We start from the raw sequence: 24,435 nt of genomic DNA, 5'->3' as shown, positions 1-24,435 counted from the left end.
TGAGTTAGAATTAAAGGCTTTGACTTAATTTTTGAATAGGGCTTTTTTTTATTTATATAATTTTTAGCCTTTCTGAATTTCACACTAAATCTTTCAAGTAGTTCTCCTAAAATGATACATTTCAACTACAACTACTGCCTATGACTGCTGGTTTCAGCACTACCCTGACTGAAGGAAAAATATCACCTGCCCTAGTAAATCTTCTTCCTCATAACAGGTTCTGTTTCTCAAAACTTGATTTACAAAGCCTTTCCAATCTGAGCATGGAATTAAAGAAGCTCCTATAACTCAATGGCCTTTCCTATGATTCTGACCATCTAGATCTCTTGCTGTTTGTGATGCACCACTGGGATGTGTCTCAAGTTGACTTTGGAAAAGCTGGGCAGTGCATCTTAGGTTCTTTCCTTCAGGACTTCCAGGAAGAGGTTCCAAAAAACAAGATGAAAATTAAAAGGTGAGCAAAAGAGATTCCTCCCACCTGCTGTTCCCTCTGAGAACACTGGAAATGCATTTGGCCCCTACATTACTGCTCTCTCCTCTCAGAGCATCACAACTGATAGCACCCACAGGAAATATTTTCAGTATTCCATTTCTGCACTTTCAGCATCAGAAAACACAACGGTGTTTTCCCATTTGCCACTTTGTGCACAGATGTTTCTACACCAGAAAACTCACTTGAGCTACCTATGTTCTACACTGGTGTTAGCACACAGTATTCTCACAGTATGAAAATAAGCAATGCCCGCAAAAGCAGCATTAATTGTGCACATTCTCCATCTCAACAGCATCTCCAAGTTTGCATTTGAAGGCCTGCTACATTCTCATATTCACCCACATTACAGGATCATCTTGGAAGGTTTTGATGGAAGCACTGCAGTTACCCCAGCCATTCCATTACTTGAGGCTTCAAAGTACTCAGAAGTCCTTTGCAGTTCAGCCATTAAGTGGCAATGGTACAAGTTATAAACTCACATAAGTGATCCAATACACAAAACAGTTTCAGACTTTTAACTAAAGCCTTTTATTCTATACAATTGTGAAACATCATTTATCCTTCTGGCATTGCAGACTCCTCTGCCAATCTTCCCTGAAATTGCAGTTTTAGGATGGTTTGGAAAAAAAGAAAAATTACAACATCGGGTTATTTCAAACAAAATTATTGGGAGAATGTACAGTGTATACAATGGGTCAGCAAGATGACCAGAAAAAAGTCTACTGAAACAAAGCACAAAGCCTTGCTATTAGTTAATACAAGTCAGGACAATTTATCAATAAAAATTACAGTTGTGTTTTAAGCATTAATTCACAAATACTACTAAAAATGTGCAGAGATAGCACAACTGTATTAAAGTGAACATACACAGAAATGGGTCTAAAAACTGAAACCAACCCTTCCAAAAGATGAGTGAAAGACATGCTAGCTTAGTTCTGAGCCACATTTTTTATTCAAGCAATGAGTTTCTTGAGTTAGCTTAATAGTGCAGAAGGCAATGATTTAATTTTTTCAAATAAAATACAATGAAAAATATTTCACTTTTTGTTGATCAATACAATCCCAGTAACATAATCTATTGGGACTTCCTTTAGGCCTCAACCTAAATCTTGATAGCAAGACACAGGAAGGGCAAGAGCATGTGTCTCCTGAAGAAACTCAATTAATGTACTGCCCTCTGAAGGCACTTGTGCTTCTGCTTCAGACAAGTCATCTTTACATCATTTCTTTACGAGGATTTTAGTTTGTTCTGGATACAAATGGTTTTCCTGGGACAATCCCACACTTTCTCAACAAAAGCTGAAGTGCTGTTACCCCCCTCCCCCCAATAAGTTAAACTATAAAAGACTACTATGAGTCTGCGACAGTCACAGGTTTGTTCTTTTTTTTAGAAATAACAGTGAAAAGAAGATCTGCATCTACAACAAAAGAACAACTGCATATAAAACTTTGGAAGAAAAAAAGAATACGTATTTTTACATCATGAGTATGAAATCTGCTGTGAATTGTCTGGAGTTCAACGTGAAACACTGGAAGTTATATTCAGAATGGTCTGAAGTTTTAACAAAGTGTCACATAGTTATAGAGCAAAGTTACCAAAAATTAGACTGCTGTGTCCTTAAAGCACACATTGCCAGAACTAGTTATATAGATTAAAAAAGAATTCATCAGGTTGCAGCAAAGCACGTTCACCCTATTGTGATGCACAGCATCATTGGACTGACCCTGCTACAATATTTATCTAGTGTTCTTGTTTTGCAGGACAAAAACTCTCTAAAGCAACGTTCAAGTCACAGTATTAGAACAAGTCTGATGTTAATCCTCCATCAGCAATTAAGCGGGCCAATTCTTTGAAGTATGCATTACCTATTTACCAAATGTCTTTAAGTGATAGAAATGGTTCAGTAACCCGAGAGACCACTGTAGGTACTTTATGAATGGAATGTAATAAAAATACTGCCTGTGCAGTTCTAAATTATGTTGTAAATACCACTATTCATTAATGTGATGGAAATGGTTTCATATCAAGCGTGAGCAGATGACAATATAAAGTTCTGGAAAAAAAAAAAGCAAAAAGGAGGAAGCAAAAGTCTGCATTGGATTATCATCCATTCTCTGTACACCTCACACAATATCAACCACTCAGGGACCTCCCATCTCAGTGACTGAGACTAGGACAGATTTTAGTTTAAATCATACAGGTTTTTTTTCCTCTATATTACAGATCTATTAGTCACTTCAATTAAACGTATATTTTCCATCCATACTGAGTCATTAGAAGTCTCATCTACCTTAGGGGTTCAGTGGGCTTCTATAGTACTACTCTTGGAACCAGTACATTATGGTCAAGTCAATGAGTAACCATGTAAGTCCACTACTCCCCTTCACGTTGATTTCTGGCGATAATGAAGTGTCAGATCACCACCACTCTTCCAGATGAAGTGCTTTACAGTTCGAAGGTCCATATTCGGATCCAAAACCTGAGTAATAAGAACATCATTTACTCCATCAGTCTGCTGCACTGTCAGAAAATTCAAAGTATAACGCTCAGGTTGGGCAAAACATTCCTATGGGTGAACTGGCATCAAAGATCAACTGTGTAAAGGCTCAGATTTGTCATCAAGCAAGTAAAACTCTTGTGTTATGGAGAGGTTTTTGCCCACTTAATGTATAATTTCGTTAACAACCACTTCCTCAATATTTAACCTTCATGCAAGTAAATGTCAGGAACAAGTTCCTGATTAAAATTTGGAAATTGATGATTTTTAGAGCTCATATCAAGAACTCTGCCAAACTTTTTATTTTTTTTTCAGTTCAATTTTGCTTTTGCATTTCAGTGCTTACCAAGTTCTACATACATTTATTGACTATGATCAAAGCCCCCATTTCTTGTTTCCCTCTGGTGCTCAGGGAGAGGAGGGTGGTTGGTCAGAAGGTATTTTTAGTTTGCTTTTAGTTTCTCCCTGCTTGAGTTATAATAGGCAATGAATCATATTAATCACCCTAACGCTGACTCTGTGTTCCTTGTGATGGTAATTAGTGAGTGATCTCCTTGTTCTAATCTCAAATCTTGAGCCATCTTCCATGATATTTTCTCCTCTTCCTCTTTGAGGAAAATGACTAAAGAGCAATATGGGAGAGCTCAGCTGCGCATAGGTGTGAAACTATTGCATGATTCTATAAAGGCTGGTAGTCAGAACTGAATGAAATAGGCATTCTTCATGAATTCTCTGGCCCAGCCATCCACTACTGTCTGAACTTGTGTCAGTTAACACAATAAGATAGTATTTACTTACTTTTAAATGCAGCAGATAATCTGTGGTATATTTCCATATCAGTGCTCAGAAATTCACAACTGCTTGACTGCTAGAAGCTGGTTTTATTCGTGATCTAAAAATTCCTGAGTGACTTACCTGGTCCTGGCAAAGAAGTTCAATTTTCTCTTCTGCGAGCACAGCAATGTCCTCCTCTTTTTCTTGTTCTCCTGCTTTCTCATTATTGGAAGAACTAGTTGTCTGAGACTCATTATCCAAGTTTATGATCTTCTCATACACATGCTCCATCACTTTTCTCACCTGAAGCATATCACTTGCTGACAGCCGGTCTCTACATAAGGTAAATAAAGATTGGCAAGACAAAACTTGAAGGAACTATTTCTTACTTCCACGATACTCAACCTATAGCAAACTACGCAAACAATTAGATTTTGCACCTATCATAATATAGAAAGATAAACAGGATCATCCAAACAAAATACCATGACACAACAGCTATCAATCCAAAGAATGGCACGAAGGATCTCTGAAAACCAGTAAGATATCTGACAGACTGAGTTCAAGAAATCAAACCTCATTAGGTTAGAAACCAAACACTCAGAATTACTGCAAATAAATGGTAGGTGTATTGCCCACCTCACTGACTAGACATTCGAGAACCTGCACTGATTTCTAATGTATGCAGTCCACACATAATGGGCAGACCATTTTGTGTTCCCTACCAGGTTCTGTACCTTTTCCTTCTAAAACCTATTATTGATCACTGTTAGAAAGAGGAAAAGAACCATAACTGTGGTTCTGGACAGTAGTATAATCTGTAAGTTCCTCTGTGTTTTGATGAAAACACTACAAACAAAACAGCACCAAGTTAAATTTCGTTATTTGGTTTTTCAGAGATTTCTTAGCATTCACTTAAGAAACTGTCAGTTGAAAGAAACTTTATTTTCTTCCAAAGGTTCTGATACAACTGAATGCTTCAGAGCATGCTGCTTAAATGGCTGAAAACTTCAGTGTTCAGTTTATCAAGTTTATCAAGCACAGTAAGATCCTCTACAGCAATATGTTTTTTTGAGCTTACAATTCCCTTTATGCAAAAGTTGAGACTCAAATATGCACTATTACTTACTTTTTTAGAGTTTTTGCTCCTGAAGACGAATGAGGTTGGAGGTAGAAGGGAATCTTATTGAATTTGGGCATATTTTTCTAGAAGGAAATAAATTTGGAAAATGTTAAATTTAGAATGAACTATTATCAGCTCCCATTTCCACCATCTGGTAAGCAAAGTATAGTCAGTCCCTAATGATCAATAACCAAGAGGTTCTTAATAAGCAACTACCACAGACAGCTTCCAAATTACTCACACTTCCAATGTGCTCCAGTTTCAGTGATACGCATACTGCATCTACCTTTTGAATATAATTATTGTTCACTTCAAAGGAAACTAGATAATATGAAAATACAGCAGCAATGTAAAGGTTACTCTCTATACGTGAGCTCTACACTTGAAAAGGACTCCTGTTACGCACAGTGATTTGAGACCCTTTTCTAAGCCTTCAATGCACAAAAAACCTTAATTGGACACTTCAAAAAAAATCATGCTTATTCAAGGGTCTTGAGTACAGTCCTTGAGACCACTTATTTTAAAATACGGTACGTGAAAGACAGAAAAACTGAACGTTATTTAGATTGAGCTCAGTTAAGAATTTTGTAGTTGACCTTCAACAAACAAAACCTGAAGTCTACATGTGGGAAACTTACGTCCACAGTGATGTCAATGACCCATTGTGGCACAGTCTCATTCAGAAGCATAGACTCCGTTTCACCACCTGAATCCCGACATAATAACCTACAAAGAAGTCAGCTCTATGAATGAAAACGTTCAGTGTACAGAAATCAATCATCATAACACACATTAAAAAGCATTCAGGAGAGGATGTGCCCTTTTAACATGCTTGAAACTTGAAGTTGGTTAGCTAGCCTTTCACAGGATCAAGCTTACTGAGAAAGTGGTCAGGTATTTCCTACAAAGGATAATAAACAACTAACATGCAAGAAGGATCCTTAAGGCAGAAATAAGGAAACTACTTTGCTTGTGGATTGCATGCAGAATCATGGATCCCAAGCAGAAAAGAACTGTTTTGTCAGCCACCTTTCCCCTTCTGACAGTGTTTACAACACTGTCGACAGTTGCTTGGAAAAATAGAGCTCTGCATATAAAACATCTGCTAAACTCTCACTAAATTGAAATTAAAAATAATTTTAAGGAGTGTGCACATACAATAATGAAACAAAGCCAAACATTTATGTTAATTCCTTCATAGCAAAGCACACCTTGTTTTTATAAATACTAATCAAGTATTTTCCCAGAGATCTCTGCAATCCAGCTCTTAAATCCAACGTGCAAAGCTTGTTTCCTCCAATGGAGTCATTTCAATTTTCTTTTGAGAACAAGCTGTATAACACCTGAAGTCCACCATACAGAACGAATGCAACATTAAGCTCCAGCCAAGATGTATATACACTAATATTGGAAAGAAAAACCCAGCTTTCAAAGCTGAAAAAATGTAATCCTATTTTGCTGATCCATTCACGTACTGAAAGTTACATGGTTTTGGAACCTATGCAGCTTGTGAAAGAAAAAACAATAAACCCAAAAGGACCACCTCCCAACTTTAAAATTCACTATGCTAATAAGTATTAACTCTCTAGTGGGCAGGAGCCATTCTGTCCAAACCATTAATGCTCAGAGACGAATATAAGAGATGCATAACAAAGTCCTACAAGAATTTGCAATATTGCAGTTTCCTTCTAAAACAAAGTTCAGTTTACCTTTTGCAGGAAGAGGGCACCAAAAAATATCTCACAGCTACAACACAGAAACTAGAAGCTATCATAACTCTTAACACTGCAAGACCCCACACCTTGCTGACATCCAACAAAGATGTGAGCTTAAACAATGTAAGTAGTATTATTAACTGCTGCTTATTTTGTCTGCCAAGGGCACATCTTAAATGCACAGTACAGAACAAATACAAGTGATTGCATGTTGATAAGGCAGGAAGTGTTTGGCCACTTATATATACTTCTAAGATTCTATACCTGAACAAAGTGCGTCCTCCAGCCTCACCAAATATAACTGGTGTATGTGGTGGTACTTGAAAATATCCATTTCCTTTCTGGACTCTGTTTTCCTGCTCACCATTTACTGCTGGAAAAAAAACACACACACCAATAAGACTGTACTAAACCTTAAAACTGGGTGTACATACTCCAAAAAAATTTTCTCCATCTACAGTCAATTTCATAAACGAAACAAAATCATAAGCTCTGTAAGAGAAAGAAAATCCCCATTTCCAACACATGGCAAGTTTATTAGAAGGAACACTAATGAGTAAAAAGATTTTCCTCTGTGCTTTCAAAACTCAAAGAAACTGGCTTTGTTTTTCTACATGGATTTGCCAAATGTCAAGATATAGTACTAGTAAAGCTTAAACCCACACTGCATTCTATATTCATTTATTTTTGGACAGCGTTAGTAGTCTGATCTTCAAACACTTGAAGAAATGATTCTACATCCATGCAAAATCAAAAATTAAAAAGAATTCAGCATTAATTATGCAATTTTTGAAGAAGATTGTTTTTGTCATTCCATACCTTGAAACATAAGTTGTAAGATAAGATTCACATCTTCCAAAAGTAAAATCACATTAAGCAAAGAGCCCAAGAAAGAAAGATCTATTATTTATTAGAGAAGGAATGAATATAATGCTAAGGTAGAGCAGGAGAGAAGTCCTACAGTTCGAAAGATTTCCTCATGGCAGTTCGTTTAACAACTGAAAGCAACAATAAGAGAAAGTTCTCATCTTTTTCTTTGAATTTTTACTTTTGAGAAGGACAAATGGAGGTTCTGATTCTGTAATGAATATTCTGAATGTTTCACTAATCCATGACAACTCACAGAAATAAGTAGTGCAGCATAGATGTGCCAACACTACAAAAGCTTGAGAATTACACTTCTATACTGTCTGACTCCAAAGTTGTGAGCAGTCAATACACAGAAGTATGATAATCAGGAAATTTATCCAGAGAAGTCTGCTAAGTGCTGCAACTGTTAAAGAAGCAAAAAATATAAAAATATAAGAACAAATCTCAAAGAAAGAAAATATTAAAATACCAACCATGATTTATTTCATTTTCCTCTTCATCCATGGGATTGATGTGTGTTCTAGGCCAGTACTCCAAAAGTGCTTGCAATAGAAGCCCTCCAAGGTTCACTGTCAAGACACAGCAGAACTTCAGTTACATCAAAAACATTGACTTATAACATCCTACATTTGATCCACGGATGAAAGTTTCCCCTAAAGTTCCCAAAGCAAACGAATCACTGGTACAGATATCTGCTTATCACAAACTCAAAACTGCAGGCTAAATCTTTTAGAACAAGCTGATTTTTCAGAAAGACTCACATCTCAGAATCATTACTGCTGGTTCATTCACTTAATTCAACATTCTCTAGTTTTAATACATTTAGGAATATCACTTTTTCCCCTTTTGCTTCCTGGATGTCTAAAACCAAGTGGGATAATAACAGGGCAGCAAAGTTTTTGGCTACAGCAAATGAGAGCAAGCCTAAATACAGCAGCCACAGATGCAGAAATGAAGGAAAAGAGCTGCTTACATTTAGAAGGCTTCAGGTAGGCGGGGATCTCTGGCAAGAGATGCCCTCACCTCCACTGCCAACCCTTAAATGAAGTGTGGGAAGGGGTGGAGCCTGGAGTCAGCCAGGCACACTGCTTGCACCTGAGCTCCCCTTCGTTGGCCCTGCCTTCTCACCAGGTGCTCAATCACTTTTTCAGGCCATGACTTAGCATTTACACTACACCAAGTTAAGAAGAAAAAACAACTTGAATATTTCAAAAAAAAAAAAAGATGTTTTCTTTGGAGAACTCTTTGCAAAATTTAGTCTCAAGTAAATCTCTCTAAAACCCACTCAACAACTGATTTATCCAACAAACGTTTTGTAATGTAAACACTGGAATTGGTTCTGTTTTTATGTTTCAGTGAAAGACCAATATTAGTAAAAACGTACATTTTGGATCAGAACCATCTGGACTGCTGAATCCAGCATCTTTTGCTGAAACCCAGGCTGCAAAGCAGTCACTTTCATCCAAAGTAATTGTCAGCATCTGTAGGAAAAAGACTGTGAGCAAGAAGAATGCAATAGTTGCATTGTACTAAACAACCCTACAAATTTACTGAAGGAACAGCTGGGAATACAAAGCAAAAAATTCCTAACTGTCTTGTGAATTTAAAGTGACACAATAGTGTAAAAGTCATACAGATTATTAAGAATGGAGGCACAATGTATTGATTTGCTTCAAAGTAAGTCAAACTCATCAGATAAATGATAAGTTCTTCAAAACTTAGAACACACTATAATCGTTGTGAAGAAATAGTATACAAAATATGACACCAGAAGAAGAGATTTAGGACTTGTAGCTCACCCCAGTTTTCAAGTCTACTGAGAACCAGTTTGGCACATACACCATTTTAAATCTCTTCTTAATTTCCTCTTCAAAATCTACTTTCCCAAGGTCTTCAACTTTACATGCCTGTACAGCAAAAGGAATACGGGAACGTTTCAATTCTGCATATTGAATCATAACAGCTCTTAAAAACTTATACTTGATTTTCATATACACTCAAAATTATTATCGTTTCTTTAGTACAGGAACACACAAGTTGAAGCTTCAAGTTTTTCTTCATAAATTGAAGAACGCATTTTTTCTGAGGTAACAGCATCAAGCCAGCAGAGAAGGAAAAGGAAGAAAAAGGTAATCTTAAACACAAGACAACACACTTTGACTTGATGAGTAACCCATCTCCAAATTGAGTATGTATGCAGATGTATCTAAGAAAAGTTGCTGAAAGCTCTAATAACAAAAGCTAAAAATAACTGAATGAAGGTACCAAATCAACATTAACACCTGCCTTGGTCCTAATATTGTTCTCAAGTATATACCAGCTGTAAGCCAAAAGAAAACATTCACTTTTCTACAAGTCCTCTGAAACATTTTTAGTACAAATCCACGTTCTTCATTCTCATTCCCTTCTTTTTCACTACAGTCAGCAGCTCAGTAGGACAGTTGAGCATGCTATATTAAGGGTCTGAATTTAAAGCAAATGAAGATGTTATTATCCAACACTGGGCAAAGAGGCTCTTAAGATGCAGAAAGGCTGAATAACGTTCTCTCCTCTTTCAAAAAAGTCATCTTTGCATTATGTCTTAGGACAGAAAAATGACTTATTTTTCAACCAGAAGAAACTCCGGTAACAAAAAGAAATATTTCAGACCCCCCCCCACAAAATAATTACTGATCATCCAACAGTAGATGTTTTATCTAAAATTATGTACTTACTTTTAAGACATCCCAGTATGCCACATTATTATTTGTGTCTTTGGTTAATATGTGTCTCTTGTCATTAAGAATGTGGCACTGAATGATACTAGCACCCCCTGCCAAACAAACAAGAATTAAGGTCACTACACTTATCTTTTTGTCTAGCTTTACAGTAAATCAAACCACGTAACACAACAGGAGTGATTATTCTTTGGTTTAACTATATTACGCAAGCACCACCAATATTTAAATGCTATTCAGCCATAACTAACACTACATAAATGATACTCGTCCTGTTTTTGATATTATTTATCATGGTTTTGCCCAGGATAGAGTTAATTTTCTCTGTAGATGCTCATATGATGCTGTATTTTGGATTTTTTATAAAACAGTAGTTGTAGCACCTATGTTTTCATTTGCTGCAGAGCAATGCATAAAGTTGTTACAGAACAGTCCTTAAACAGAGCCAAGGACTTTTCAGAAATCAAAGTGTCAGATAGCTAAGAATGTGAGCTAGTCTTAAAGATCTACCATTTCTGCTAATGATAACATTTTACAAGCGCTCAGGAAAACAGCTGTTTACCTTTTATAACTTGGTCAGGCTGTGTACATAGGGGTGGTATAGGATTGGTACAATCATTATCATAGTCCCCAGATGCTCTAAAATTATGAATTCCCTTCAAAGTCTAAAGAAGCAAACAAAATAAGGACACATTCAATCATTTCAAAAAACTTTGCTTTTACCTTGACTAAGAAGTGCCAGTTCGTGTTGCTATTCAGATGTTAACCATTCAGTGTTGGATATTTTATAAATAAAAGCAGCGGAGATAATAAAGGAAGTAACTCAAAGATTTATATATTTTGGTCAACTTGAGTATTCACATTTCATGATTTAAACGAACAAAGAAAAAATGTTATAGATCATCTCAATTCAGTCTAATTGCAAGTAACACTCCACTAGATCCTAAAGCAAGACTGCAAATTCCATGATGACATACTTGAATCCACAGAGCATAAAATATTTATCACTTACCCATTTATTCACAGAGGATTTAGTTGTTGCAACCCAAATTGCTGGAGGAGGATCAGCTGATCTATCAAGTTCCATCTAGATAACAGAATTATAGATATTTTCAGTCACTCAATTTAACTTTGCTCTGTGTATGCACAGCTTGTATAATGGCTTTCCATGTGAATGCACTATCTTGGCTTAAGTGTATAAGCAATATACATATATATATACACATTTATATGGCTTATATACTGGTTTCTGTTTCAATCACACTTTTTTTACACCTACATGTTACACTGTCATGTCATTAAGAGTTACAGATAATAAAAAACATTTGATCAGCAGACTCTTCAAAAGCAATGTCCTCAAAAGACTCAGACTCATGCACACGTTTTTTCCCAGTTAAGATCACACTGTTTCAGTGTTCAGAAATCTTGCTGCTGGTTCCAGTGATTATGCAAAATATTACTAATACAGTTCTGTGCATATATTTCTAAGAAGCAATTAATTTTTATCTCAAGCCTTGGCAGTGCTGATTTGCTTTCTAAAAACCGTACTAGAGCCCAGTAAAAGTAACCTTTCATATTTAAAACGTCCTCAATTTCAGTAATGTCTGAATTTTATACATTTTTGGTAGCAATCAGGTATTTCTTCAGACAAATAAGTTTCAGATGTAATTTAAGACAAAAAAACTCCAAAATATTGGAGGCTGCTGGTCAAGTAAAAATGTGCAGTATACAATCTTCTGTCAGCATACACCTGAAGCCACTGTTTCATTAGACAGGGTAAGTGCCAGGACAAGAAGCAGATGGCACAAACTGAAAAACAAGAGGCTCCCTTTGAAGAGCAGGAAACAACTTTTTTTTTTTTTATATTATTAATATTTTTTAGATTGTGAGGGTCACCAAGAAGTACCAGAAAAGGTGTTACAAAGTGTTCCTCCTTGGAGATTTCTAATACTATCTTGAATTGGTCCTAGGAAACTGGCTCTAGATGGTCCTACTTGAACACAGGGTTGAACAAAATAATCCCCAGAGATACCTTCTGACAAAAACCATTCTGTGATTTTGTGAAACAAAACCAATTACCTTAAGAACTGGTGCCTTTTCTTCACAAATAAGCACACGAATATCAGGATTCCGTAAATCTGTACAATAGATCTTCCTGTCTCTTCCTCCTGAATAAACATGAGTGAATGCTTCATTGACCTGCAGAGCCCAAACACCTTCATCATGGACTCGATATGTGGCTATACATCTCTGCTGCCCAAGGGACCACAGCCGAATAGTCCCATCAGAACTGCCTGAAAGACACTGAGCAACAATCATTGTAATTTCATAAAAACCTTTCATAATTCTTCTTTTTCTACTAAGATGATGCTAAATGAAAAGTGGCAGTTAACAACTCTCGTCACAGTTTGTATTCATCACTTTCCCATACATGAACTCCATTCACTGTCAGCCTCCCCCTCAATCACTCAGCATCTAAACAATTCTTGTTGGTATATCTTCTGTAATCTACAACATAGAGCAGTTATTGTGCTGAAAAGACATTAATGACCTTTCCGCGTTCTGCAAAATGCCTTGCCTCAAATAGAAACACATACCTGGGTACCATCTCTGTTCAACAGCAAAGCTTTTACATTGTCTGTGTGTCCTTTGAGTTTCATTAGTTTTGCACAAGTTCTTGGATCCCACACCCTGAGAACCTACATAAACAGACACAGAATAACTGCATTAACATTCTTTCTATTTATGCATTTTCTCTATATAATTAAGCCTTTCTGAATAAACTGACCCTTACCCTCAATAAGTACACATCCATCACCAAAAGCATATTTCATTAGAACAGGATACACAACTACATCTTATGCATCTCTAATAAACAGACAGGATTTTCTTCCCTTGATTGTAATGGTATTTGTTCTGGCTTTTTCTGTTGTCTTCTAAAGACCTTAATGAATGGAAGTGACTGGAAGCAAGAGAGTGTGATGTGTGGAAAGAAAAAAAATTCTGAGAACCTGGCATATTCTGGTATATTCTACTTTCATTTTCACATTGACAAAGAACTGATGGGTGCTTTACCTTTCTCTACAACAAACACCATCAAACACAAAGTTTCACTAGCTCACTTTACTAACCACCCCATGGGGGCCTTGGAAGTTGCTGTATCATTTCTTTTTCACCAGTGGTACACGCTTCAGTTTGTATGATCAGCTGAGTAATGACCCCAAAATTAGAGCTCTTACAATGAAATTAAATGATCTCTGATGTACAGAGGTTTACACAAGCCATAGTTTTAATACATAATCTATAGATGACTGATACTTCGACTTCCACTCAAAAAAAAAACCAAAAAACAAAAAAGCCTCAACTTTCCTTACTTAAAACACAAAAGCTGCTACAGGCATAGAACTGAACATGAGTAAAATTGTCTCTTTTCTTTACATTAACATTTGAACAGAAGCAGAATAAGCCTTACAAGATTTTTGCTTACCTTCTCAGTGGACCCCGAAACAATAACTGTTCCCATTTGATTCATTGCAAGGCTATAGATAGAATCTTTGTTCCCACTCAGGGAAGAAGCTGTTTCAAAGCAAAAAGTTAACATTTTCAATTTTAATGTTGCCACTTGAAAATGTAGTTATTTATTCACCAAAAAACCCACTATCTTTACAGAATCAAATGTAGGTTTTGATCTATAATAGTGCCATCCTACTCCACATATGGGGCTCTGCTAAAAGAAGAGCAAGACTGTAGACAGCATATTGCTATGCTTTCTGACTCGTGATCTAGTGCTGTATAGAACTTCACTACAATCCTGGTGTCCACAATGATTCAATGCAAGGTAGTCTTGTGGTTTGTAACTACTTAGAGAATGGTACTTCTAAGTGATCTCCTAATAAGTGCTTGAATTTAAGTGCAGAGATTTTTCCAAGCCAAGCAACCTAAAAAGCAGTAATAAAAATCTTTAAGTTTAGCACACTGTCCAACAAGCATATAACCTATAAAAGGCTTTAAAACTATGGTGCTAACATGGGCAGGAGGACATTGAGAACGGAGAGAATCTTAAGTACTTGGAAACAAAATTCATACTGGAAAAGAAGCAGTGCTCAATTCCTTCCTCTTCTAGAAGGGACAGCCACTCAGAAGCAAAACTCCTCATCTAATTTAAACTATAGCTATGCTGATTGAGAGACACTCTTTAAAAACAGGCTTCCTTTTAATGTTGGCTTGTGTACCCTGTAATCAGACAGCAAATTAAACCACAGCCTTCACTTGCACTCTGATGAAATAAGTGCTGTTTGAAAGAACTGTGGAAAGCCAGTTCATTCAGAACACACATTCTTCCCACCAGAAGCATTTTTAGTTGGGAACACTGTACTTACGAAGAACAACTTTGCCTGCTTCTCTTCCCTCTCCCTTACCAAGCACTACTGCTCTAACACCAGAAATACAAATTTATTTCTGTCATCTTAGAGGTAATGCCTCTACTTCCTTTTCATTTTGTGCTCAAAACAAATTATTTGGGTTCTGTATCACGGTAGCAGCATTTAAGAAACTCATTCTTCCCCCCTAGACCAAGCCAATTCTTTTCTCAAAATATTCCCTGTTCAACCAAAACACGACATGTCTTAAAGTTATCAGCAAAATCTGGTGACAAAACACTCGTTTGAGTGATAGCAAACTTCCACAGAAAACAAAACTATTTAGCTGTGTGCAGTCATGTCACCCCACTTATTTTGGGGTCCAAAATAGCTCAATGGAAACCATCTCTGCTGAAGGCTACACAAACATGTCAGCACAGGGCTAAAACTGAATTAAAAATCCTGTACACAGATCAAACACTCCATATAAAATGAAAGAGACCACTCACTTTGAACAGTATACTTCTGAAGTACCTACAGGCAGCAAAGCACACTGTGATCAAACTAGATCTCCCTCCACAAAACGTAAGAGCTGTCACAAAACAGGTTGCTGATGGCCCAGGTTTGTGTCACTCACTCAAGCAATTAAATATTACCCAACTTGAAGGTTGGTGTCACACTTTCCAGAAGAGAAACTTGACCAACACTGTTCTGACAATTCTAAGAAACTGAGATTAGGATTGCTCTCTGGGTGAAAAAACAGTGAATTTCAATATACTGTAATATCTTTAAAGGGACAGAGAAGAAATGAAGAGTACTCCTTAAAAAATAATGATAAAATTAAGGATTAAATCTGATGTAGAACCCACTGACAGCATCCCCTTGCCTCCTAACATTTAACTACCAAATTAAATCTTTCCAGTACCCTACCATTACTTCTGTATCACCCATAATGGCAGCAATTTGTATCTAAATTTACCTACTAACTTTATTCTTCTGACAGATACATCTATTGAATGTATCAAATTCTGCTCTAGGGACTGTACTACATTTGTTGCAGCATCTAAATAAACACAAAACACATTATAGAAATTTCCCCTCCAGATATTCTCGGTGCATTTTCTGTACTAGCTAAGGAGCAAAAAGCCTCATAAGCTAAAGCTCTGTGAACTTTACATTACATCTCAGGAAAAGAGGTCCAAATAGACCTGTATCTTTATTCTGAGCATGACTGTTGGCTGTTCAACATCTGCAACTATTGTCTAACACAATAAATGGACCAAGTATATACCCTCAAAAACTTACAGATTTTTGCACATTTTTTAATCTGCACACAGAAATGGGTATCTCTAGCCTTAAAATGATCTCACAGATTATGCTTGTTCAATAAAATATGCTGCATTTGTCTCCCATCCCCAGATACCTACTTGTGACAGTGTTGTTTGAGGCAGTCAGTGCTGTTAGAGTATTTACATCCCAGAGGAATATTTGTCTGTCCAGCCCGGCAGATGCTACCAGTTCTTTATCTTTTGCATATGCTAAGGCTTTCACATAATCCTATAACAAAGTGTAACAATGTGACTCAACAATATTATACACTTGAAGCTTACATCACAACATTTTAAAGGTTGTTAATTGTAATATATAGTGGTAACAAATAATGTTTTTCACCTTATGTGTCCTTAGTGTTGACATGCAAAATCCTTTATGCGCGTTCCACACTTTAACAGTAGTATCTGAAGAAGCAGATATCACTAAATGGGGAAGGATAAAGAGTGAACTTTAATAGCTTTTATATATTACCTTAGAAAATGTCTGAACAATCCTCTAAGCTTCTTAAAAAATGATTCAATGAAAACAAAATGTGTATGTACAATTCATTTAAATGTGCTTACAGAATTTTATCAAATTAACAACACGCACCATAGAAATAAATTTTATATGCTTATAGAAGACAGTACTTACATGTTTTACCATTGCAGCAGAGTACAATATCATTTACCCAATCCGTGTGATGTTCCATAGATGCAATATACGGGTCTTGCTGGAAATTACAAAAAAAAAAAGTTTAAAATCCCCTTGTGAAAGGAAAAGATAATGCAACTATCAGATTCTGTTGTGACATTTGCAATCTTCGAATGGACCAAAAGTTGACTAACGTGATTCTACTTGAAGTCACTATTCCACTTTTTTTTAAAATGCCATATCACAAAGTAATTCTCAGGGAACCTCCTATATATTTTAAACTCATTCCCATTTCATGATGAATTTCACCTCAAAATGTTTAGTTTTGTATCACAGAAAAACAACTAAAATGGCAGTGTCTGCCAAGCTAAAGTTATTTCTGCATTCATAGGATTAGACTTGTTCTGTTTCTCTCTGTAGCAGAACAACTAAAACACAATACAAAGATCTCTCTGGATCTCTCAGCCTTGAAGCTTATAGAATCACAGAATTTTAGGGGCTGGAAGAGACCTCAAGAGATCACAGAATTCAATCCCGCGCTAAAGCAGCTCCCTGCAGCAGGGCACACAGGTAGGCATCCAGAGAAGTCTTGAACATCTCCAGAGGAGACCATAGCACCTCTCAGCACAGGCTGTTCCAGTGCTCTGCCCCTCTGACAGTGAAGAATTTCTTCCTTGTGTTACTATGGAACTTTCTAGGTTCCAGATTCTGCCTGCTGCCCCTTGTTCTATTATTGCTCGCCACTGAAAAGAGTCTGACAGAAATGTTATCTCCTGCATATTTCACATGGAAGCCCTGGTTTCCAGTAATTTGCTCAGATTCTTAACACTCACCTTTTGTTCAGAAGGAGCCAAGGCTGGTGACCCCTAAGGGGAAAGCAGCTTGGTAGAAAAGGACTCGGGGGTCCTTTGGACATCACGTTGAACATGACCTAGCACTGTGACCTTGCTGCAAAGAAGGCTAATGGTATCCAGGGCTGCCTTATGCAAAGTATCATCAGCAGGTAGAAGGAGGTGATCCTTCTGCACTGTGTCCAGTTCTGTGCCCTCCAACACCAGAGAAACATAGAATGACTGAAGAGAGTCCAAGAAAAGGCCAAGACAACTAAGGGTCTGAAACACCACTCTTTTGAGGAGAGTCCAAGAGCCAGAGTTGTTTGGCATAATGCTTTAATAAGCTTTCCTTAGCTAGAAGATCAAATGCAGTGTTGAAAGAAAGTAGAGCTAATAGGATGTGATCAACTTAAAGTCTTAAAAATAATAATAAAGAGGAGATAACAAGTAGAGATCCTCCCAAGATATCAGAATCTATAAAAGAGCTCACCAAAGGTTCATTTGTAACTAACATAATATACAGACCTAAGCAATCTTTTTTTATGACTACAACATAAATGTAGAATTGCAACATTCTACATTTAATTTATCTCAGTTGTGATTAGTTCTTTAGGATGTTGGCCCAAATGTGGGTTTGTAAACTCCAATATATCTCGTTACAATATGAACATTTACCAAAAGCATTTTTCTACCACGACTGGCAGATGTTAAAATCTGGTATATATGGTATACACCTGTAGCATACTAACTGAAAAAAACACAAAGCAGATTTAGACTGAGAAATTCTCTTGGCTTACCTTGTGCTGATTGACACTCCATATCCTTATAATAGAGTCTCGGCCTGCTGTGAAGAGTCTATTTAATGCTGGATCCAGCTGAAGTGCATTTACCCCATTTCGGTTATACTTCTCCACCTCATCTCTAATCACATAGGAGACCTAAAATACATTTACACAGACCTGATTATGGTATTAGGATATTGAATTGGCCACAAAACGCCACCATCTAATTTCATTCCAGTGAGGTTCTCAGGTAGAAAATACTAAGAGCTTTAAAAGCATTAAATGAGTCAGCCAGTTTGAAAGTTACCATCGCTGCCCTCAGTCAATTTCCTCCCCCTGAGAATGGGGAAGAGTTACAAAGAAGATGTTAGCAGTGCTACACAAGGAGCCCAAGGGATTATTTAATCCTTACAAATCAGGCTTACACTGGGAGAATCCTTAGTTCAATTCCCCGCTCTGCACAATGATTCTGGATGATCCCATACAACACGATGCATTCGTGTCTCATTTTCTAAGCAGGTTTCACGGTTTCTAAAACTGTGATGACAGTGTTTTCCAGCCTTGCAGGGAGAGGATACCGCCAGCAAGGATTACAACGCACTGAAAGACTGCAGGTTCAAATTCTATCCCAGCTATCACTATTAATACTTTTATGACACTTGGAGAAAGGCAGTATTTTGATATTTTTTTGTGTGTTCTTTAAAAAAAGAAAAAAAAAACCTATCTCCTTTCTAACATAATAAGAAGCAGAAATATTTAGTCTTCTTCCAATTAGAGAAATTTTTCTTTCAGTTTCAGTCCTTCTGTATCTGACAGCACAGTGTGCTTTGCTCACTTCATTGTTTTATTCAGAAACATCAAATGCAGATTTAAGGGGACAAACTGCAAGGTTTACAACGCTCTGCACTATTACTCGTGCAGTAAGCACAGTTATAAAGCACTACAGATGCTTCCAAGCCAACCCATTCACACCATGCTGCCTCTCTCCTGACCACTCATGCAGTGTTTGCATATGGCTAAGAAGAAAGCTCTCCATTCAGAGATAATGTGGGGGGAAACAAATGCTATCCTCCTTTCCAGATTCTGGAAAACAATTACAACAGGGTAAAACATTAAGCTTGACAGAACACAACCTGCCAACAGCAGGAATCATTTGGATATATAAGTGCCAGTTTTTTGAAAACTCTTTCAAGGAGTAGTTTTGGACTTTATGAAATTAACTTTTCAGTCCCATAAGCACCTTAGAGCAGTATAAAGAAATTTTTTTTCACTGACCAACCATGTATAATACTGCTGTTAAAACACTTCCAGGCCTGGGGCCCCCAGCACAGGAAGGACATGGAGCTCTTGGAGCAGGTCTAGAGGAGGGCCACTAAGATGACCAGAGGGCTGGAGCACCTCTCCTATGAGGAAAGGTTGAGGGAACTGGGATTGTTTAGCTTGGAAATGAGAAGGTTCCAGGGAGATCTCATTGTGGCCTTCCAGTGCTTGAAGGGAGCGTATAAACAGGCAGGGGAATGACTGTTCACAAGGGTGGACTGTGATAGGACAAGGGAGAATGGTTTTAAACTTAGACAGGAGAGGTTTAGGTTAGATATCAGGAGGAAGTTTTTCACACAGAGGGTGGTGAGGCACTGGAACAGGTTGCCCAAGGAGGCTGTGGATGCCCCATCCTTGGAGGCATTCAAGGCCAGGCTGGATGTGGCTCTGGGCAGCCTGGTCTGCTGGTTGGTGACCCTGCACACAGCAGGGGGTTGGAACTAGATGATCATTGTGGTCCTTTTCAACCCAGGCCATTCTACAATTCTAAGATATGATTCTATGTACAGAGCAAGATGCCCCTGCAGCACTTCATCTGGCCTCGACCATGCCACATCTATGTTGTTTAAATGCCCATGCAGCCTACCTAACCCAAAGAATCAAAGTCAAGGTCTAACACACAAATCAAGAAAGATGGGCAAAGTCACACTGCTTTCCAACTTCTGAATAAAAGTAATGAAAAGACTAAATGCAAGCTGTTCAGCTCTTTACAAGCGTTGTTTATATTTTGAGAGAAGCGAGAAAATTAGAGCAAGTATCTTGTTTCAGGGTTAATAAGTCTCTGATAGACTTAAGAGCAAATGGAAGATGCTGGTACCAGTTTAGTGTTGAATCATGCTGTTTCTTTTCTGTGAAAGACCTGACCAAAGGACTCTGCAACGGCAACTGAATTTAAAATATCTTATTTCCTACTGTTTGGTTGTTTGTTTTTTTTTTGCTGTGTGTAAATACGTGACAGATTGAATGGGGAAAAAAATAAAGACAGAAAATTAACAAAAAAGCTCAACACTTAGAATAATACCTGGAAATAACCACTACTTTTCACAGCATTCTGCCAATTACTTACTTCAAACACTAAAAATAATCCAGAAGTCCTTAAAAGTACAAGGGGAGAGAATTAGAATGAAATAAAGTGATTTTGCAGTTAGCTAGTGTATTGGATACCATAACACCATTGCAAATGAATAGCACTTCTGTGTTCAGAGCAGGACAAGAGCTGGCAGCAGGTTGAACTACATTTCAAGAACAAAATATGAATGGAAAATAATAAGGATTGCATAAATATGGACTCTCCCACTCCCAAACTTAATGACATTCTGGAGTCAGAGAGGAAATCATAAGTTTCTTTTTTATATCAAAAACAAAAAAGCATCAGTTGGTCCACTCTTGCAAACCACAATCATTTAGACTAAAGCAATCATTTTAAATACAAAAAAAGCTAAGACAAGACAAATGGTATGCAGGGCTCAATTAAAAATAACATCAAAAGGCCAGAAGCATCCAAGACTGTATTCAAATAGTTAATTACACATTAACATGCGGTTTAAAGGGACAAAATAAATCTTCCACAAAGTCTGCCGAAAGAGGGCTAGAATGCTTCTCAAAACAAGGAGCTTGAAATCCAGCAATAAATACAGCAGCAATTTGATTTAAAATATCTGACAGTTATTTAAGGCTGGTGGACAGCAGTCACATTCAATAAAACCTAGAGATCACTAAGGCGAACAGAGAAAGAATACTGGTTATCCACATGTCACTCTCCATTGTTGCCTTATTTTTGAGGAGAAATGAAGTATTATTATTTGGTTTTACATTGGAGTGATACTCAATATAGAAATAATAACTGTTAGAAAATACAGTAACAATACAATAGTTACGAAATATATATATTCAAGTATGTGTACACAAACACACAAAATAATAGATACAACAGGTTTTTCTGTGATTAAATTCTCCTCTAAGCCACAGCATGGACGTTTTTACCAGATGAGGTTGCATTGCATCTCGAGAGGACTGTGAAGGTCATCAGGAAGCTATGACTTGCACCACCTGGCAGACATTTCAAACAAGGCAACTGAGATCACATTGCTGCTTGGTTCACTCATCGATTCACAAAGCCAGCATCAAACACAAAGATTATGACTGACACTGAGTTTGTTGTGATATTGCCAGTTGATGGTCCAGGCAGGGCAAGCTGTGGCATGAAATACTTCAATAACAACCAAGGGTTTTTATATTTATTATGCTGTAGCATTTATAAACTCCTGTAACAAACACCACCACTTCACTGCAGTAAACGCTGCATGAATATTACAGTGATGAACACTCACTATAAAGAATTTATGGAACTCAGTACCTTAAATGGATCAGGACTAACCATTTTAATGACTAAGAGCACGAGAGATACAGGTAGTATCAGATACATTTCAATACACAAGTCCAAGTTCTTGCAGTACCTGTAATGCATTTCCTTCATCAATTCCATCAACCAGATGGAAATTTTGCTCCCTAGTTACAATACAGACATTAAGACAGATTTTCTTTATGTATGGGTAGAATCTGCTTTTAAAAATGCCAGCATTCCACTGGAAGAAACAGTAAACAGACCAGGTATGAAGGCACGCATTTCTTACTTTTAAGTGGAAGGAAATTCTCAAAGACAGCAGCTGGCATGGACAACTGGGAAAAGATATTTTTCAAGAACCCTAGAATGCATTGGCTGCATTAAAAAATAAGAGATGAAGTAGGTAACCACCAAGGAAAAGATAAAACAAGCTGTTTCTTCAGCATCTTGGCACTGCAGATGGTACTCTTTAAAATAACCTAAGTTTCTAAAACTAAGAATATACTGATATTTTAAATTTTCATCAGAGTATCCAAGCCCTAGAATAACAGTAATGTGTTAAGGAGTTCATCACATCTTTTTACAGTGAATCAATTTACTGGGTAAGGATTAGATAGAACACTATACATAACATCTTTAAAAAAATACATTGCATACAAAACCTACCCTGTTCTTACTAAGTTCTATCATTCAAAAATAAAATCAGTAGCTGAAATATTTCTACCTACAGAAGTTTCTCCTTTCACTACTTTCCAGTTGCTGTCAAGATGTTTTAGTGAATAAATATGACAAAATCAGTGCAAAGTCTTCTTACTCTGTACAGGCCTTTACCTTTAAGATAAAAATACTTAAAATTGATTCAAATTTCATAATCAAGATACTGGTCCAAATCACATCGATATTCACCAGCTGTGTCAAGAGATTTGGAAAAGAGCATTTATAAGCTTCACCTGAAGGGAAGTTACTTTAAGACACCTGCTGAAAAATGGCTTCATCTTGAATTAATTCACAGTACCACATCTGAAAGCCATAGCACATGGCCAACTGCTTCTCATCACACAGTGGTGTTTACTACTCCCAAACCCTGCATCTCCATTCCCCTCCCAGTTAAGGGGACTTTACAGTTGGAACACTAACACATTTCAAATGAGTGCCTTACATTTACATAATTATAATTCTTACCTTTATCCACGTTCAGAAGTTATTTTGAGGTCTGAAATACCTACCCTGATTAAACCCTTATGCAATATACAATTATATGCAGAAGCATCCCACGCTATTTTGGATGGTTTTACTGACCAGTAAAACAGGTGCATCAGAGACAACAACAGTTCAAACTCACATAAATCTTAACCAGCTCTCATGTTTTGTAAAGAATCAGGTTCCTCCATGCCTGATGGGCATTTTTCTAATCAGATTTCAGGAGAAATCTCTATTATTTGAAGCAGAAAAATATTAAATGCTCAGCCACTGGGAAGCAGAACAAACTGTTAATGGTTTTTACTTTCTACCAGCAGCTGATGGATGTAAGAGCCACTGAGAATTCCATTACCTGACCAAAACCCTGTATTTAACCAAGTAAGTGAAATAATAGGACTGCAATAAAATACTTACTTTATACTTAATACTTTGTATGCGCATATAATGTAACCAAAGTTATTCTGTTGATCTAGACTTTGAGTGCACTGGCTGAAGCCCAGATCAACATAGCAGGATATGGAGAAACAAAAAGCATCAAGTAACACAGTGATAGCAGTTCGTCAAATAAATAGCTAGCTACAAAACTCCCTTCCTTGGGAGGCCAATCTTCAAGAACTTGTGCATGCTACAGATGATGCTGCAATATTTTGGATTCTTTGTATTTTTGAGAATGCCAGTGGGTTTTTCAGAAGGGCACGGGGATTCTTTATGCAGCACTGACCAAGTGCTTACATTAACTATAAAAACCACTATAAGGTAAAAACGTTTCCCCTTTGTGACAGAACACAAAAGATGCCTTCAGACACAACACCCACCTTTGTTTGGAAGGATGCTGAGACTATTTCAAGCCAAATTGATATTATTATTATTATTTTTTTTAATGCAGTGGTTAAAAACAGCTGAAACTTGCACTTGCCACTAAAAGTAGGCATAAAACATCAATCCTCTCCCATACCGAAAGATATAAAACTATTTAAAGTGCTGGCAGTATCCCAAACAAGATAACGAAACATCACAATAAACCCATTTTCTCGACTTTTACCGTTCACATCCACAGCCCGATCGGTCTGCGGCCTTCCCTTAGGAACGGCTGCCGGTAGCCGGCCTGGTAGCTCAGCTCTGCTTCCCCCGAGCTGAGAAAGCCGCTCCCCTTCAACCCCTCAGCCGGGCCGCGGAGCCGAACACCGCCTTCCTCACGAAGCACCGCGGAGACCCGTCACCCAGCAACCACCGCCCCCCTCCAGGGCCCCGCCATCTCCCTGAGGGCAGCTCACGCGTACCCACACCGCTCCGAAGCCCCGCTGCGCCCCGCAGCTGCGCACCCACCTGCACTTTCCGCCGCCCCGCCGTGTTCTGCCGGTGATGCGCCGCCATCTTGCATGTTGACACTGTGACGTCACTTCCGAGGAGGACGAGCCGTTCCGGAAGTCCCGCCCCCCTCTC

The 24,435-nt window shown here is 37.6% G+C and overlaps 1 protein-coding gene across 3 annotated transcripts; it reads right to left on the bottom strand.

Annotated features, from left to right (window-relative positions):
* Positions 1 to 1,132: 1,132 nt before the first annotated feature.
* Positions 1,133 to 24,434, bottom strand: WDR48 (WD repeat domain 48). 3 transcript variants are annotated; one of them, XM_031607824.2, is made up of 19 exons: positions 24,319 to 24,434; positions 18,144 to 18,284; positions 16,514 to 16,592; positions 16,220 to 16,302; positions 15,976 to 16,105; positions 13,678 to 13,766; positions 12,788 to 12,889; positions 12,270 to 12,494; positions 11,203 to 11,277; positions 10,753 to 10,855; positions 10,188 to 10,285; positions 9,273 to 9,380; positions 8,858 to 8,954; positions 7,947 to 8,042; positions 6,868 to 6,976; positions 5,527 to 5,614; positions 4,895 to 4,971; positions 3,907 to 4,099; positions 1,133 to 2,973 (listed from the first exon to the last, which is right to left on the bottom strand). In XM_031607824.2, the coding sequence occupies exons 1-19, from the start codon at positions 24,364 to 24,366 to the stop codon at positions 2,878 to 2,880; spliced, it is 2,037 nt and encodes a 678-aa protein (XP_031463684.1). In that variant the 5' UTR covers positions 24,367 to 24,434; the 3' UTR covers positions 1,133 to 2,877. The 3 variants fall into 3 exon arrangements, with proteins under 3 accessions (XP_031463684.1, XP_031463685.1, XP_089999330.1); XM_031607825.2 differs by having other exon boundaries at positions 6,868 to 6,973; XM_090143204.1 differs by having other exon boundaries at positions 18,144 to 18,305; positions 24,319 to 24,388.
* Position 24,435: the final 1 nt, after the last annotated feature.

The sequence above is a fragment of the Phasianus colchicus genome, chromosome 6, assembly GCF_987193195.1.
Source record: "Phasianus colchicus chromosome 6, bPhaCol1.hap1.1, whole genome shotgun sequence".
Classification (NCBI taxonomy): Eukaryota; Metazoa; Chordata; class Aves; order Galliformes; family Phasianidae; genus Phasianus; species Phasianus colchicus.
This window is presented reverse-complemented; position numbering and strand designations above follow the sequence as displayed.

What these genes read in the sequence shown, in the direction of transcription:
- WDR48 (XM_031607824.2), bottom strand. Translation starts at nt 24,366, where the DNA reads ATGGCGGCGCATCACCGGCAGAACACGGCGGGGCGGCGGAAAGTGCAG. An exon ending in GGAAAATGAAATAAATCATG is followed by an intron (nt 6,977 to 7,946) that starts GTTGGTATTTTA and finishes TTTTTTTTCCAG; the next exon opens with CAGTAAATGGTGAGCAGGAA. An exon ending in TCATTGACATCACTGTGGAC is followed by an intron (nt 4,972 to 5,526) that starts GTAAGTTTCCCA and finishes ATTTCCTTCTAG; the next exon opens with AAAAATATGCCCAAATTCAA.